Genomic DNA, 14,672 nt, shown 5'->3' with positions numbered 1-14,672 from the left:
ACTGCTGAGCCATCTCTCCAGCCTGAGAAAGATGCGTCTTAAAAGTGCTTGCTCTCACCCCCTTCTCTGCCCTGTTTACTTGCCTGGCTGATTTCCCAGCAAGTTCACCCTGCATAAGATACCTACACACATCCCTCATTAGACTCCTCCCTCCATAGGTGATCTGCACACACACCCATCCTAAGACTCCTCCCTGCATAAGAGACCTGCACACAACCCTCATCAGACTCCTCCCTCCATAGGTGATCTGCACACACACCCATCCTAAGACTCCTCCCTGCATAAGAGACCTGCACACAACCCTCATCAGACTCCTCCCTCCATAGGTGATCTGCACACACACCCATCCTAAGACTCCTCCCTGCATAAGAGACCTGCACACAACCCTCATCAGGTTCCTTTTCTTGGAATCTGACCTCAGGCAAGAGGCAAGGCTGAAGATTTTTTCCTGACCTCTTGGGTAGCAGCGATGATACCATTCCCTCATCAGAAAACAATTTGACAGGCCCAGGGGATTAGAAGCCACAGGACTGAGGATGTCCAGGGGTCTATGTAATAGACTTTAAGGGCCTTAGTCCTCTTCCCTTGCAGGTTCAGCCCCTCCCCCCAGCCTGCAGACTCAGAGGATTTTGGCCACGATCATTGACACTCCTTCACAGCAACTCCTCCGTGCTGCTGCTGAACAGCAGCTTCCTGCAGACCTGGGGACCTGTTATTCACATCCGGGTCACAGGTGAGAAGCTGTCACCCCATCTCTTGTTATAAGACCAAGACAAACTTGGAAACACTAAAATAAGGGACTTTGGCCTAGCATGGTGCCAGATATGGAGTTTTCTGCTTGGAAGACTTTGGGCAAAGGATTTGACTTCATGTTGCCTCAGTTTCCCCACGTGTGAATCTGGGGTGTTGTAAATGCCTGTCCTGGAACTGTCATCATGCAAGATGATTGACAGGATGCCCATAGTACAAGCTGGTCACCCTAAGCCAACCTGTGTGTACTGCCAGAAGTCAGGATTACTCAGTGCTCGGAGTCACAGAACAAAGGCTGTGCTTTCTAAGAGCCCTTCCTTTGACTCTACATTACCTAAGTGCAAGGACCACAGGTAGGTACCACTGTGTGTGTGCCTGTTGGTTCTGTATTTTCTAACACAGTCCACAGAGAGCCCACACTCAGACAAACTGAGGTAGGCCCTTGTGCGGCGGACACACCTGCTCTATCTCAGACCTTCTCAACTGAGTTAGGACAAGACTTTAGTTGTAACCAATTAAGATTCTCCTTTGTGGGGCATGGAGGGATGGCTGCTCTTCTGGAGGACCTGGGTTCAAGCCTCAGCTCCCACATGGCTGCCCACAACTGTATGTAACTCCAGCTCCAGAGGATCTGTGGCTCTATTTACAGACAGACAGACAGACTTGCAGGCAAAGCACCAATGCACATAGAAAAATAAAAATAAAAAGGAAAAAGAGTTTCCTTTGCTCAGCTCTTGTGACCAGTGTTCTTTTGAACTCCATGGCTGTGTCAGATGTGGTGGCACATTGGCAGGACACGCAGGGGCTCACGGTGCTGAGGGCGTGAGGCTGGAAACAAACAGTTCCTGAGTAGCATCTGCCTGCTCCCAGCTCCAGTCTCAGTTCCTCCCTGGCTCGGCGATCTGACTTCTGGGTAATCTGCTCATATAGTCCAACGAGGAAGTTATTATTGGTTCCACTTTACAGATGACAGAGGTCAAGCCAAGGCTGCTTAGACAGGAACTAGCAGAACTCCAGCCCCACCTCTGCCCACCTCAGCCTGGGGCCCTGCACTGGGGATAATTGTTAGAAAGGAATATTGGGGGACCTTCTTCAGAGGCTGCCAGTCTGTAGAGGGCCAGAAATCCTTGTTGAACAAGCTCCCAGGTCATCCTGAAGAGGGGATTAAGTTTTGGGCACGTGGTCCCTGAAGCACGATGACTCTTCCCTTCCCAGCACTGGCCAGCCACGCCTACGGGGAGGATACCTACGTGGTCAGCGTGCTACCTCCACCTGAGGCGCCTGCCTGCTTGATTGACCCGGAGGAAGGTTCTGTCCTGACGAGCTTCGCTATCTTCTGCAGCACCCCCACAGCCCCGGACCCTGTGGAGTACTGCTTCTGTGTGCAGTCAGGTACCAGCCAGAGACTCTGCTCTTTCCTAAGCTCTTAGACTCGTCTTCTGCAAGAATGGAGACTGTCCCTGTCAGCTGCAATAGTTCTATAATGGGAGAGGTTGACAGGATCGGGGACTCTTAAGTCTTGGTCACCCCCAAAGCACTGGCCCAGTCATCGTACCAGAAGGGCAGCATGCAATAGCAGCATCTGTTCAAATGCAGGGGATGCATTGACTTTTTCCCAGTGTAGTATATATAAAATGGTGAAATGGATGAAGAAACACAACAGGTAGGGGCATACCAGGTCATAGTCCTCAACACCCTTACACACACACACACACACACACACACACACACACACACACACATACACGGAGAGAGACATAGACGGAGAGTTAAGGGAGAAAGAGAGGAGAGGAAGAGAGAGAGGAAAGGAAAGGGGAGAGAGAGAAGAGAAAAAACGAGAGAGTGGGGAGGGGGACGGGACAGAGGAGGGCACTGTGACTCTTTGCAAGCCTGAAGTTGTAGTTACCTTGACAGCAGAGCTGGATCTGGCTTATAGAACCTTCCACATGTTCACTGACCCTGACTTGTAAGTGGCGGAGGCAGAGAATGGCAGTGTCACAGAGCAAGCAAATCTCAAAGAATATTTTTTTTTTTGCAAAGGTTCACAGGGGGTGAACCGTCAAAGGCCCTACCTACACTGTGTGGCAATCATCCAGTCAGCCGTGACAGCCATGATAACCACACCCAGGACGGCAGTGGATAAGAAGTGGTGGGTGGCGTGGGGCAGCTCACTCCATTTACCGCTGTATTTTCATTACCATAGGTTCTCCCTGTGGACTTGGGCATTTGGGGACTGTCACACAAGCTCTGTGTGGGCCTTAGATCCAGTGGAACTTTCTTCCCAACTATAAGTGGTACAGGCATACTCTGCAATATCCTGCCCAAACACTACATGGCATAAACAGTGTACCCTGACCAGGGAGAGGTGGGTGTAAGCCCTTCTGAGGGAATATAGTCTTTGTGGGGTGTCCTGTCAAAGAAGGTACAGTTTGCTGGGCTGTTAAGGTGACAATGACAGGGTCTGAGTGTGGACAGAGAAGAAAATACAAGTAGGCTTTATTTCTAAACACTTCCCCTCTACATGCAAAGGGAGAGGCCACTTTTCCCCTTTGTCCCCAAGCCCCATCTCACATGGCTCAACAAGAAGTCTCACAACATTGACTGTTCACTTGCAAGCCAATAGCTTCATGGTTGCCTGTGCATTACACAATGGCTGGAGACTCCCATGATGTGTGGGGTTCCTTCAAGGAAAAAAGATACTCATCTGCTCACTCGTGTTTATAACAGATAGGTGACCAATGTCGGGCTGTGTTCTGAGTCCTAGGCATGCTGCAGTAAGCACAGCAGAAGAAATCACTACCTTCACAATCTTTAACATCTACCAGCAGAGACAACTGGTAAACCAAGATAACTGGTAAGCCAGCTCCCACAGGGGGCGCTGTTCAAGAATAGTGACAGGGCGCTTCTCTGTAGGTGCTGTGAGGCTGGGGTGAAGGCTGGGAGAAGAGTGCTTGTCTGGAGTCTTATCTGTGTGAGGCCCTAGATTCCGTTCCCATTTCTGTTAAAACAAACCCCCAAACTAATGTGGACATCAAGGGTGGTAGCTCAGGTCTACAGCCGCAGCACTTGAGAGGCCAGGGAATGAGGATTACCTTGGGCTCAAGATCAGCCTGGACTCCATGGTGAGTTCTAGACCAGCCTGGGCTACAGAGGGAGACATTGTCTCAGAAAACCAATCAAAAAAATTGAAAACAACAACAAAGAAACAAAAACAAAACCCCAAGTGAGTAGCAACAAACAAAAAATCACCAATGGGCTGACTAGATAGCTCAGTGAGAACAGATGCTTTCTGCTCTGGTCTGGGACTTGAGTGTTATCCTCAGACCCACATAAAGGTGTTAGGAGAAAAGCAGCACCACAAAGCTATCTTCTGCACTCCATATGTGTGGTATGTGGGTATCCTCCTCTTCCTCCTCCTCCTCTTCTCCCCCCCACATACATATACTCAGACATCACGACACATCACACACCACATATATAACACCATACACACACACACACACACACACACACACACACACTGAGAGATTTTAAAACAACAAAACAAATCCACTCAGCTCATGTTTCTGGTTCCTGCAGAGGTGTGGGTCTTGTCTGAGTGGAGTCAGGTGGCTGATTCTCTTCCTTTCGCTATTCCTTTCTCTTCATCCATTCCCTAACTTGTTTTTGTTGATGTCATAATTTGTTTCTCCACATTAAAAGAACAAAACCTAACTAACTAACTAACTAACTAACTAACTAACTAACTAACTAACTAAATGCCAAAACAAACCACCTCTAGGCAGGAGAGATGGCTCAGCAGTTAAGAGCACATGTTGCTCTTCTAGTGGATGCAGGTTCCATTCCCACCACCTACATGGTGGCTCACAACATCTGTAGCTCCTGTTCCAGGAGATCCAACATCCTCATCAGGCCCCTTAGGCACCAGGCATACATGTGGTGCACAGATAAACACGTGGGCAAAACATCTGTACACAAAAATAAATCTTTTTTTTTTAATTTAAAAACCAAACCAAGGGCTGGAGAGATGGCTCAGTGGTTAAGAACACTCACTGCTCTCCCAGAGGTCCTGAGTTCAATTCCCAGCAACCACATGGTGGCTCACAACCATCTGTAATGGGATCTGATGCTTTCTTTCTTCTGGTGTGTCTGAGAAAGCTATAGTGCACTTATATACATAAATAAATAAATAAATAAATCTTTAAAAAGAATCCAAGGCTACAAAAAATAAACACAAAACAAAAACCTAAAAATCAGAAACCCACCTATAAATGGGGAGATAGTTCCTTGATTTTTTATACACTTTAGAGAAATGGTTCTAAAAGCATAGCAACCAATGTGGTGGACTTCTCCCCAACCCTGTGGGTTCCGGAGTGGCTGTCACACCTTCAATAGCTGGGACTTCTCTGTCCCTGTGGCTAGGGGTTTGGCTTTGCCCTCCTAATCACTGCATTTCCATTTGCCAGGCTCCTGTCTCCACTGTGGTTCCGAACCAGCCCTCCCTGTTGTGTACCTGCCATTTGGAGAGGAAAAGGATGATTTTGTCTTGACGGTGGTCATCTCGGTCACCAATCAGGCAGGGGACAGACAGCAGACCCAAGTGACAGTTAAGGTGGGCGGTGGTTGATGGCTAGTGTTTCTTTACTGGGAAATGTTTCCGCCCGGCTGAACTACAGGAACTACATGGTATGTGGAGGCAGCTGAGGGCATCATGGGTAATCAGCCAGCAGAACTCTGGGCAGAGCCTGGAGAGATCTCAAAAGGAGTTCACGTCTCAGAGCAGGTGTGGGTGAGGGGATGGATGGGATGAGGAGAGCAGCTAGAGGTGGGATGTGAGCTTGCCCAAGATGTGGCAGTGGAAGCCACCAATTGTCTGATCCGAATGAGTCCAGGTGCCCCCCAGCCTCAGGAAGTGTGAGCACTCCTTTGCTGGGCCTGCCCTGCTCCCAGACCCATGGCTTTAGGGACCAGCATCTTGAACAAAGACCACTGATCCTGTTTCTGGTTCCCCTGCCAGGTGGGACATGGTGACACAGGTGTAGAAGATACGACATTCCAGGAGATTGTGTCAGAGAGAATCACCACAGCTCTGCACCACGAGCAAGGCCATGAACAGCTTCTCCTGTTTGCCAAGGCTGTGTCCTCTGAACTCAACGAGGAGTACCAGAACCCAGGCTCTGGGCAACTTAGAGTGGACATCAAGAGGAAGGTGCATGAAATGGGTCCTTTAAGATCTACATATGGTTTCTTGGGGTGGGGGAATGGGGCTTATGAGTGGAGAAGCCTTGAGTGTGCCCCAGTGGTCACAGTTACTTCCTGCTTTTGTTTTTCCACTGAGTGGCATAAAGTGAAGGGAGTGTCTTTTTTATTGGTAACCCGCTTTCTCTGCCCAACTGCGTGGAGTCACAGTCTTCTGCAATCCGAAGGGAAGTCAAGAGCCTTACTCTCAATTCCTCAGACTACAGATCCCAAAACCCAGGATCAGAGGAGGAAAGTGATCAGGCATGCCTAGGCAAGGCTGAGAATGTTCTGGAGACCTTAGGGAAGAATCTACTCCTTACATTTTCTAACTTCTAGAGGTCATCACCAGTCCTGGGATCCTAGTGTGTGTTTGCATATGTGCGTGCATGTACATGTGTGTGCACACGTATGTATGCACTGCGTGTCTGTGTATGTACATGCGTTTGTGTCTGTGTGTGTGTGTGTGTGTCTGTGTGTGTGTGCTCTAGAGAATCAAACATAGGTCTTTATTCTTCCATACCAGGTACTTTACTAAACAAGCTATCACCCCAGCACCTCCTTACCACATTTTTGAACCCTCTTCTTTTCCCTCCTTATTCCCCAAAGTTCATACTTCTCCCTTATGGAGACCCTTGCGATTACACAATTCCCACCTGTAACTCCCCATTTGAAGGTGCTAAACTGAACTATATCTTCAGAATGATTTTTGCCAAAGTACCTTTTCTTTTTTCTGCGGGGCAACATGGTCACTGGTTTCAAAGGTCCAGATGTGGGTTTCTTTTGGCTCTTATCCCCTCTACCATACATGGAGGTCTACGGAGCCGGATGGCCACTGTCATTCCTGGGACCCCAAGTTCTCTTGAAATGCCTTCACAGTGCCTCTGAAATACAGCTCATCCATCTCCTGGCCTTTCTCCCTCTGTGCCAAGGTCAGAGAGCTTGTGCTGAGATCACTGTCCACGGTCACCACTGGCCTAGAGAACGTGCAGAGGGTCCAGGCTTTGGCTGAGGCGCTGAGAGAGATGACTCATCGACGTGAGGAGCTCACACCTGTGGCCCAGGTAAGACTTTCCACTGGCTGAGCCAGGCTATGGCACACATCCCTCCCTCCATGGTATGGGGGTGGCAACTCATTAGAGGATAGATCAAAGAAATCCCTCAGCTATGACGCTGTCCTGGGGCTACAGGACTTTTGCCATCTTCTTCCTAAGAGTGCTTCATGGGTGGTGCGAGGGAAGATGGATCATAGGAGGCCCAGGTGCCTCACACTTGGCTTATGGTCTGTATGTTTACTACACACTAGTGGGCACCAGCAAAAGTACCTGGATCTTATTCATCTTGGGTCCCAAGTGTGTGTCTAGATATTGCTGCTGACCCACTGTGTGTCAACCTAACACGCAGCTGCTGGCTCCTGCCTTTCTAGTCTAGGGTGTCTCTGACCCTCAGAGCTTCCCTGCCTGCTTACATGGCAGGGGATTCACACAGTGCTCAGTGACCAGTAAGGGTAGGGTACAAGTTCCTCAGCTCCTAGACACTCTTGGTGAGTAAGTCCTGAGTGGGACTGAGTCCCAGATTAAATCTCAACGGGCTTGAGAGCACCTTCTGCATTGACCTCTGACCCTTCCCATCCTTACCCCCTCACTCCTCTAGAATGTTCCCTGGGATCACCTTCAAATTGATGACTTACATTGCTTCAGGATCATCCTTCTGAAGAATCATAGCCAAGTACCATGTTCCCAGGGTTATGGCAGACCAGGGTCAAAAGTGAAGTCATAAAGCCAGGGGGTGGGGGCAGCCCAGCTGTTCTGCCAAGGAGGCTGTCATCACAGATCTCCCAACATGAAGCCAGCAAGGCTAGAACTATTCCAGGGTCCTATGCTGTTGATATGACACTTCCTGTTCCTGCCCCATCTGCACATCTGCACATCTGTCTTCTGCACCCCCGCACATAAACCCCTATATACGTTTTCCATCCCCCTTCTGTGCCCTGTGCTTTCACCAATTTACTCGTTCTACAAGTGCTTCTGGAATGAATGCCTGTGAACAGATATCAAACTTCTTCATACATGGACCTGCCCTAATGGTACTTCGAGGCTACTGGGGTGCCTAGACATTAAACAAAGACTTTACAAACACACATGAAATTACAAAACTGTGATGAGTGTTATGACCAACTATCTGCCATTAATTCACCCACCCATCCATTCATTCATCCATCCACCCATTCATCCATCTTTCCTTCTACTCACCCATTCATCCATCCATCCACCCATTCATCCATCCTTCCTTCTACTCACCCATCCATCCATCTACCCATCCACTCATCCACCCACCTATCCATCCATCTACCCATCCATCTATCATCCATCCATTATCCATCCACCTTCCATCCATCCACCCATCCATCATCTATCTATCTACCCATCCACCCATCCATCCATCCATCCATCCATCCATCCATCCATCCATCTACCCATCTCTCATCTATCCATCCATCCTTTCTCTACCCATCATCCCCACCATTCTCCATTTGTCCTCCACTTATTTCATGTATCTTCAATCTATTGTTCATCTGATATGCTTATACCATCCTCCAATCTATCTTCCATCCAGCCAGCCTCCGTCCATTCTCCTCTCATCAGTACCACATCCCCCTAGTCAGTAAATGTTACCAAATGTCTGCTGTGTATAGGACATTGTGCAAAGTACTCTGGGAAGGATTCAGAGACAGACAAGGCTATTCTCACAGAAGAACTTCAACTCTGGTAAAGAGAAAGGAGGCAGGTTTAAGTCAGGCTGCTTGTGTCAAGCTCTGGTCTCGCCTTTCCCTGCCTTGGACCTTCCTATGCACCATTCCAATATACTCCTTATCCTCTGAATGATCTGTCCCTAGCAGGGGCTCACCTTTTTTCCTTCTTTGGGTGATCACAGTGGGAGGCCAGCCAGGCTCTGCAGCATGCCACTGAAGCCCTGTTGGCAGCTAGTACCAAGGTTCATCCTGAGGATCAGAGACGCCAGAAAGCCACCAGGGCCATGTTTGAGGCTGTGGGGAATGTTCTAGAAGCTTCCCTCAACCATGGATCAGAAGAGCCTGTGGAAGCCAATAGCAGCCAGGTGGGTGCACTGGACCAGATGCAGGACCTGCACACAGAGACATGCTAGTGTTGCCAGGCAGATCCTTCTCACAAACCTCCACATGGGTTGAGATTATAGCACTTCTTGGATGCTGGGGGGAAGGTTCTAGAAAGCAAGTGTGGATAGCACACAGAATAGGGGTGCTTCACTTAGTGAATCCCACCTGTCTCTTGGGAACTAAGCCACCCAGCTTCCCTAAGCCTCCTTTCCTTGTCTGTACCTGAAGGTACTCTGCCTCACCCCATCAGCTACCCACTGGACAGGCTATATGGACCACTTGGTAAGCTTGGGCAATGTCCCGGTTCCTGTAACCAAAACACAGAATGTCATTAGGAGTCAGCCACTCAGAGCAAGAAATGAAGTACAGGGGTCACCCGAGAGTCACTGGAGGGTTTTGAGAGTACTGTCTTTCAGGATAGCATCATGGTGGAGCCACAAAGCCAAATATGGTAGCTGCTCCACAGTCTTCTATCAGTGGGCTACCATTCCCACCCAAAACAACAACAGTAACAACACCTGAAGGACAGACACATGCAAAGATATCTTACATGTGTCCACACATTCAGATACTAAACATAGACTCCCATGCTCACCCTTACACACACTTACATACATACGCTTCACAACTACATGTGAACAGCCACATGGCCACACACGCATGCACATCCCTGGAAGCCCCCAAATACACATGCTTCGTCCCTTCAAGCACATACATACAGACATTGACTTTCATCCACATACAACAACACAGTGACATATAGACCCTTACAAGTAGTTTCAGCGACACATCAACTTCCTCATGTGTACTCACACATACTTAAACACGTGCCCTCAGACCAACACCCAAATTCACTCATCCGCACTCACACTTTCATGTTGGTGTTCACACTGACTTGCATGTACATGCTCAGACACATACATACATGCAATGACATCTCATGTAGTCATATGGATATGCACAAACACAAATACACAGACAGGTATACACATAGACACACACACACACACATCCTAACAGATCCTCAGCTAGGTCTTTACCCTAGCCTTGTTTGTCATCGTGAGCACATGACATTTCTAAACATTGATTTATTTTTGGGCCACACAAGCCATAGCATGCATGTGGAGGTCAGAGGACAAGTGATGGGAATCGATTCTCTCCTTCCGTCATGTGGGATGGGATGTCCACATTCTATTAGTGTGTACATGAGTCCCTGGGATGGAATTTGGGTTGTCAGGTTTAGCTCTAAGCATCTTACCCATTGAACCAACTAACTGGCACCAAATGTGTCTGATTTGGACGTTCGGATGGGGCAGGGAGCTGAGCCTTGTCTATGGCTTTTACCTCTGCTGGAGCGAGACCTAGGCCCCATGTACAGTCACACAGCCGAGGGTCACACAGCGCAGTGGCTCTTTATGGATCCTGAAGCCAGATTCTCTGAGAGCCCCGATTCATCCCACCAATATGTGACTTTCCTAAGCCACCTCCTTTCTGCGTTCTCTTCCACCAAGGGGAGGGAAAGGGCTCGCTTCATGGAGTTGCTGTGTGGATAGAAGAGCCCGAGGGAACCAGCAGATGTTCCAGACTTCTTGTAGATGCCTGCTTTGCCTATGACCTGCAGGACTGTCTTTCTCTATCATCTCCTAGTCCCTACTAAGAATTCCACACTAACCTGGTGACAGCAGCCAAAGGGACCATGATGACAGTTCATGGTTATGTTTTGCTTCCTTTCCAGGCTCACATTGTGACCCACCTGCTTCAAGTAGTAGATCATTTGCAGAGCGCCCTCCTGCTGGGGACATTACCAGGAGGCCTTCCGGCCATCCTGGCCACCCCTTCCATCTCTGTGTATACAAACAGGTACTGAGCTCCACTATGCATGCTCAGGAAAGTTGATGCCCTAACCCACATCTCATGCTACCCAAGGCATGGCTCAGAGGCTGGTCTCAGGGCTGGAGAAGTTCTGGGACCTGAGCTTGGTGCATGGGTGTAATGGAGTGTTTCCACCATGGTAGGTTTTTGTGGGACAGAAAGGGAATTATGGAGGGATAAGGGGAGTGTTAGAATCACTGGAGCTGTGCAGGTAAAGGGGCTAATAAGGGGTACACCACCCCCTCACATACATGATTCTTAACTGTGTCATGGATAGCCCTGGCCATCCCGTTGTTATAGAGAGCCTGTAGCAATCCCAGACACACTTGCCTGAGCTTTTTCAGGAAGGTTTGTGTCAGTGAGCGCTGACTGGGGCTTCAGGATATTTCTGTTGTATCTTCTAATGTGTTTACGTATTGATTTGTTGAGAGTAGCTCTTGCTGCGTGTCCTTGGCTGACCTGGGATTATTTACATAGGCCTGACTGGTCTCAGAATTACAGTAATCACTCTTCCCCTGCCTCAGTGCTGGGTTTTATAGGCACATGAACTACCCTGGGTAGCCTGGTGGCTATTTTAATTCACCCATATAGAGAGGAAAACAACAGAAACTTGGAAATAGTTTCACCCACGTCTACCTAACTTAGTACTTACTGACATTAGTTTACAGGGGTAGGGTAACTTATGGGTGGGTGGGTACCTGACTGAAAAAAAAAGCTCCATTTTTTTTTAACAATTATTATCTGCTTATATATCCTTGGGGGTGGGAGGAGCCTACGGGAGGAGTCCCATAAACCTTGTGAGCTTTCTTGCTCTTCCAGAATAGAATGTTAACGGGCCCAGTCCTAGGGGCATTAACTGATCACAGCTAGTCGGATATGAGGTGGTGAGGATCATTTGCAACCCAGAGGAAACAGACACACACCTCGGTGCCACTCCCTGCCCTGTAGGCAGGATGAAGGCTCCCTCACTAAGCCCTGGTCCTTGACTCTTCAGACCATGGTAGCTCTCTTGGTTCCCAGTGGCAGATTTCATAAGCAGTATCCAGCTCCAAAAACAGGTCCCTGGTCTCATCAGATGGGACAAGGACAAAGGCCAGAAAATATGGGGCTGGAAGGTCATGGTATCAAAGGTTAGGGCAGGTAGGGGAGAGAAACTTGGAGAAGTGATTTGCCAGCCACCTGCTAAGTACTGACAGGGATTGGGAGGCAATGCTAAGCAACTCTGGTACAAACTTGTCCATGGGCCTCTGACCCACACACAGAGGCACCAGCAGCTTCTGATGCTGCTCCTATTTGAAACACTGAAGTTGCTAAAAAAACAAACAAACAAACAAACAAACAAAAAAAAAAAAACCAAATACAGCCATCTCTGAAAATAAAGTGGAACCCTCCTCCTCCAAGCACACACACGATGGGGGTTCTTCCTCAAATACAACTTCTTTTCTTCCTATTTTCGCCCTGTGGTCAGAATCCAGCCAAGGAGTTGGCAAGGTTCTTCAGTGCACACTGCTGCCACTGACTCTGTGACCTTCACCCTGCCTGCCGCCACATTCCTCTACCCCATGGAGGACAGCCAGGAGCCTGTGGACATAAGGGTAACCCAGCAATGCATCCTCGGAGATGGCCTTTATTGTGTGCAGAGTGCTTGCCCTTGTGTTTGCTCATTGGTGATGCTGTGGCCCCGTCCATCACAGCTGAGGTTCAGTATCTCCCCAGAGCCACAGCACAAGCACAAGTGTGATTCAGACCCCACAGCTCTGGACACCCAAGTCTGTTCTATTCCAGTAGGTTGCAAATTTCCTCCAGCAGCCTTGGCTTTGTGAGTTGATAGTGGAGCCCCCTAGGTTTCTGTCTATAACTAGGACATAAAAACACTAGGGCCCCTTCCATCCCAGATTAAGACACATCTGATTTCCCTGAATGCCAGTGAAAACAGACCAACATCTTCTTAGACGCTTCTTTTTATCCTTGGTACCCATGAGGTTGGTTTTAAGATGCCTGGGAACATGAATTTCAAATCTGTGGCTGCCCAGTCCTTCATAGGATGCTTTTATAGCAGTCACATAAAACCTATGTATAGCTTCACATATACATATATACACATACAAATACAAACACATATGCATATGTCCACACAGACATGTATAGGCAGAGAGAGGGTGGGGAAGGAGGGAAGGAGTCTTGGCTGGCCCAGAATTCACTATGTAAACCAAGCTGGTCTTGAACTCACAGAGGTCTGCCTGTGAATTCTGCCTATTTCTGCCTTCTGAGGGCTGGAGTTAAAGGCACTGCCACTATGGCCAGCTATACCTCTGCATATACTTTAAATCAAGTCCAGGTTGCTTGTAACAGTTTTGATACAATGTAAATGCTAGGGAAGTAGTTAATGATAACATGTTATTTAGGAAAAAGTCAGTACCCATTATTAGTACAAATGCATTTTTTTTCTCAAATATTTTCAGTCCACATTTAGTTGAATTCACAGACGTAAAACTGAAGATGTGGAGATCTGATTATATCAACTGGGGGTGGGGGGAGAAAACCTTGCTGATTCCCAGAGCCAGCCTTTGAGGCCACATCTCTGGAAAGTACCATCAGTTAAAGGCAGGACACTGCATCCACCCCTTAGAGCAAGGGCCAGTCACCAGTCTCTGGATTTCACTGTTTACACAGGGGCCTGTTCACCCCAGACCCTCATCAGTCCTTCTTGCTCTTGGGCTTTCAGATGATGAGTTTCTCACGGAACCCCTTTCCTCCCCGAAGCCAATTTGATGTCAGCGGCACTGTTGGTGGGCTTCGTCTGACCAGCTCCAGCGGCCATCCCATCCCAGTGAAGAACCTGGCACAGGATATTGAGGTAGTGCTGCTCTATTAGCAGCATTCAGGTGGCACTTGGCCTTCTCTTCAGCTTGGTTTGGGATCAGATGGGACAGTTGAGAGGACAAAGGACTTCTCAGTGTGTTCCCGACACTATGAAACATTGTATTCAACTGAAAACCCTGCACATATGGCCATTCACACATCTTGGGATGTGAAAAGTTCTCCTGGGATATAACTCTGTTGGGTGGAATTCTAATCATTGCACAAACCAAATATTCATTTGCAAGGTTCATGATGTAGCCTCCAGAAGCTGTTAGATTCTTTTTAAAGTCGAGCAAGAAGGGTTATGTGCCACGGTGCAGTGGGCACTTAGATTCTTTTAAGAGCTTGCTTACTGACTTTTTTATACTCATCTGCTCCCCTCAATGATTGCTTAACAGTTTGCAGGGATGTCTCCACTGTCACCTGTGGCACTTGTGAACGTGCCACCAGGGACTCGGCAGGGAGGAGCAGTTAAGGACCTGGAGATCGGCTGTTGAGTCTAAATTATCCAGGGGCCCAGTGGAGTCACAGGGGGCCTCAGAAGAGGGAAACAGTAAAGGGTTGAGGGGAGACAGTGGGGTCACAGGGGACCTCAGAAGAAGGAAACAGGTGGTGTGATGGGTTGAGGGGAGACAGTGACTGCTGTTCATGACACAGGGTGAGGTTGGGGTGAATGGACCAGAAACTTGGGACCACAGGTGGCCTGTAGAACCAAGAGGATGGAAAGACACTTCACTTCCCCAAAGGCAGAGCTCTTCCTGTCCATGTGAGCCCTTCCACACTGACACCTCGGGGCTTTGGACATATATCACTT

At 48.5% G+C, this 14,672-nt stretch overlaps 1 protein-coding gene across 1 annotated transcript in view; it reads left to right on the top strand.

Annotated features, from left to right (window-relative positions):
- LOC308436285 (polycystin-1-like protein 2) overlaps positions 1-14,672 on the top strand; it is a gene marked incomplete at both ends in the record, with an annotated part of 77,495 nt that overhangs the window by 24,420 nt on the left and 38,403 nt on the right. Inside the window, 9 exons of the mRNA XM_080937146.1 lie at positions 592-733; positions 1,966-2,142; positions 5,217-5,362; positions 5,768-5,959; positions 6,921-7,052; positions 8,923-9,105; positions 10,860-10,984; positions 12,465-12,591; positions 13,722-13,853. Coding sequence (XP_080793272.1) covers positions 592-733; positions 1,966-2,142; positions 5,217-5,362; positions 5,768-5,959; positions 6,921-7,052; positions 8,923-9,105; positions 10,860-10,984; positions 12,465-12,591; positions 13,722-13,853 — 1,356 coding nt within the window. The remainder of the gene's footprint in view (positions 1-591; positions 734-1,965; positions 2,143-5,216; positions 5,363-5,767; positions 5,960-6,920; positions 7,053-8,922; positions 9,106-10,859; positions 10,985-12,464; positions 12,592-13,721; positions 13,854-14,672) is intronic.

Source organism: Micromys minutus (assembly GCF_963924665.1).
Source record: "Micromys minutus genome assembly, chromosome: 24".
In the NCBI taxonomy this organism is placed as follows: Eukaryota; Metazoa; Chordata; class Mammalia; order Rodentia; family Muridae; genus Micromys; species Micromys minutus.
This window is presented reverse-complemented; position numbering and strand designations above follow the sequence as displayed.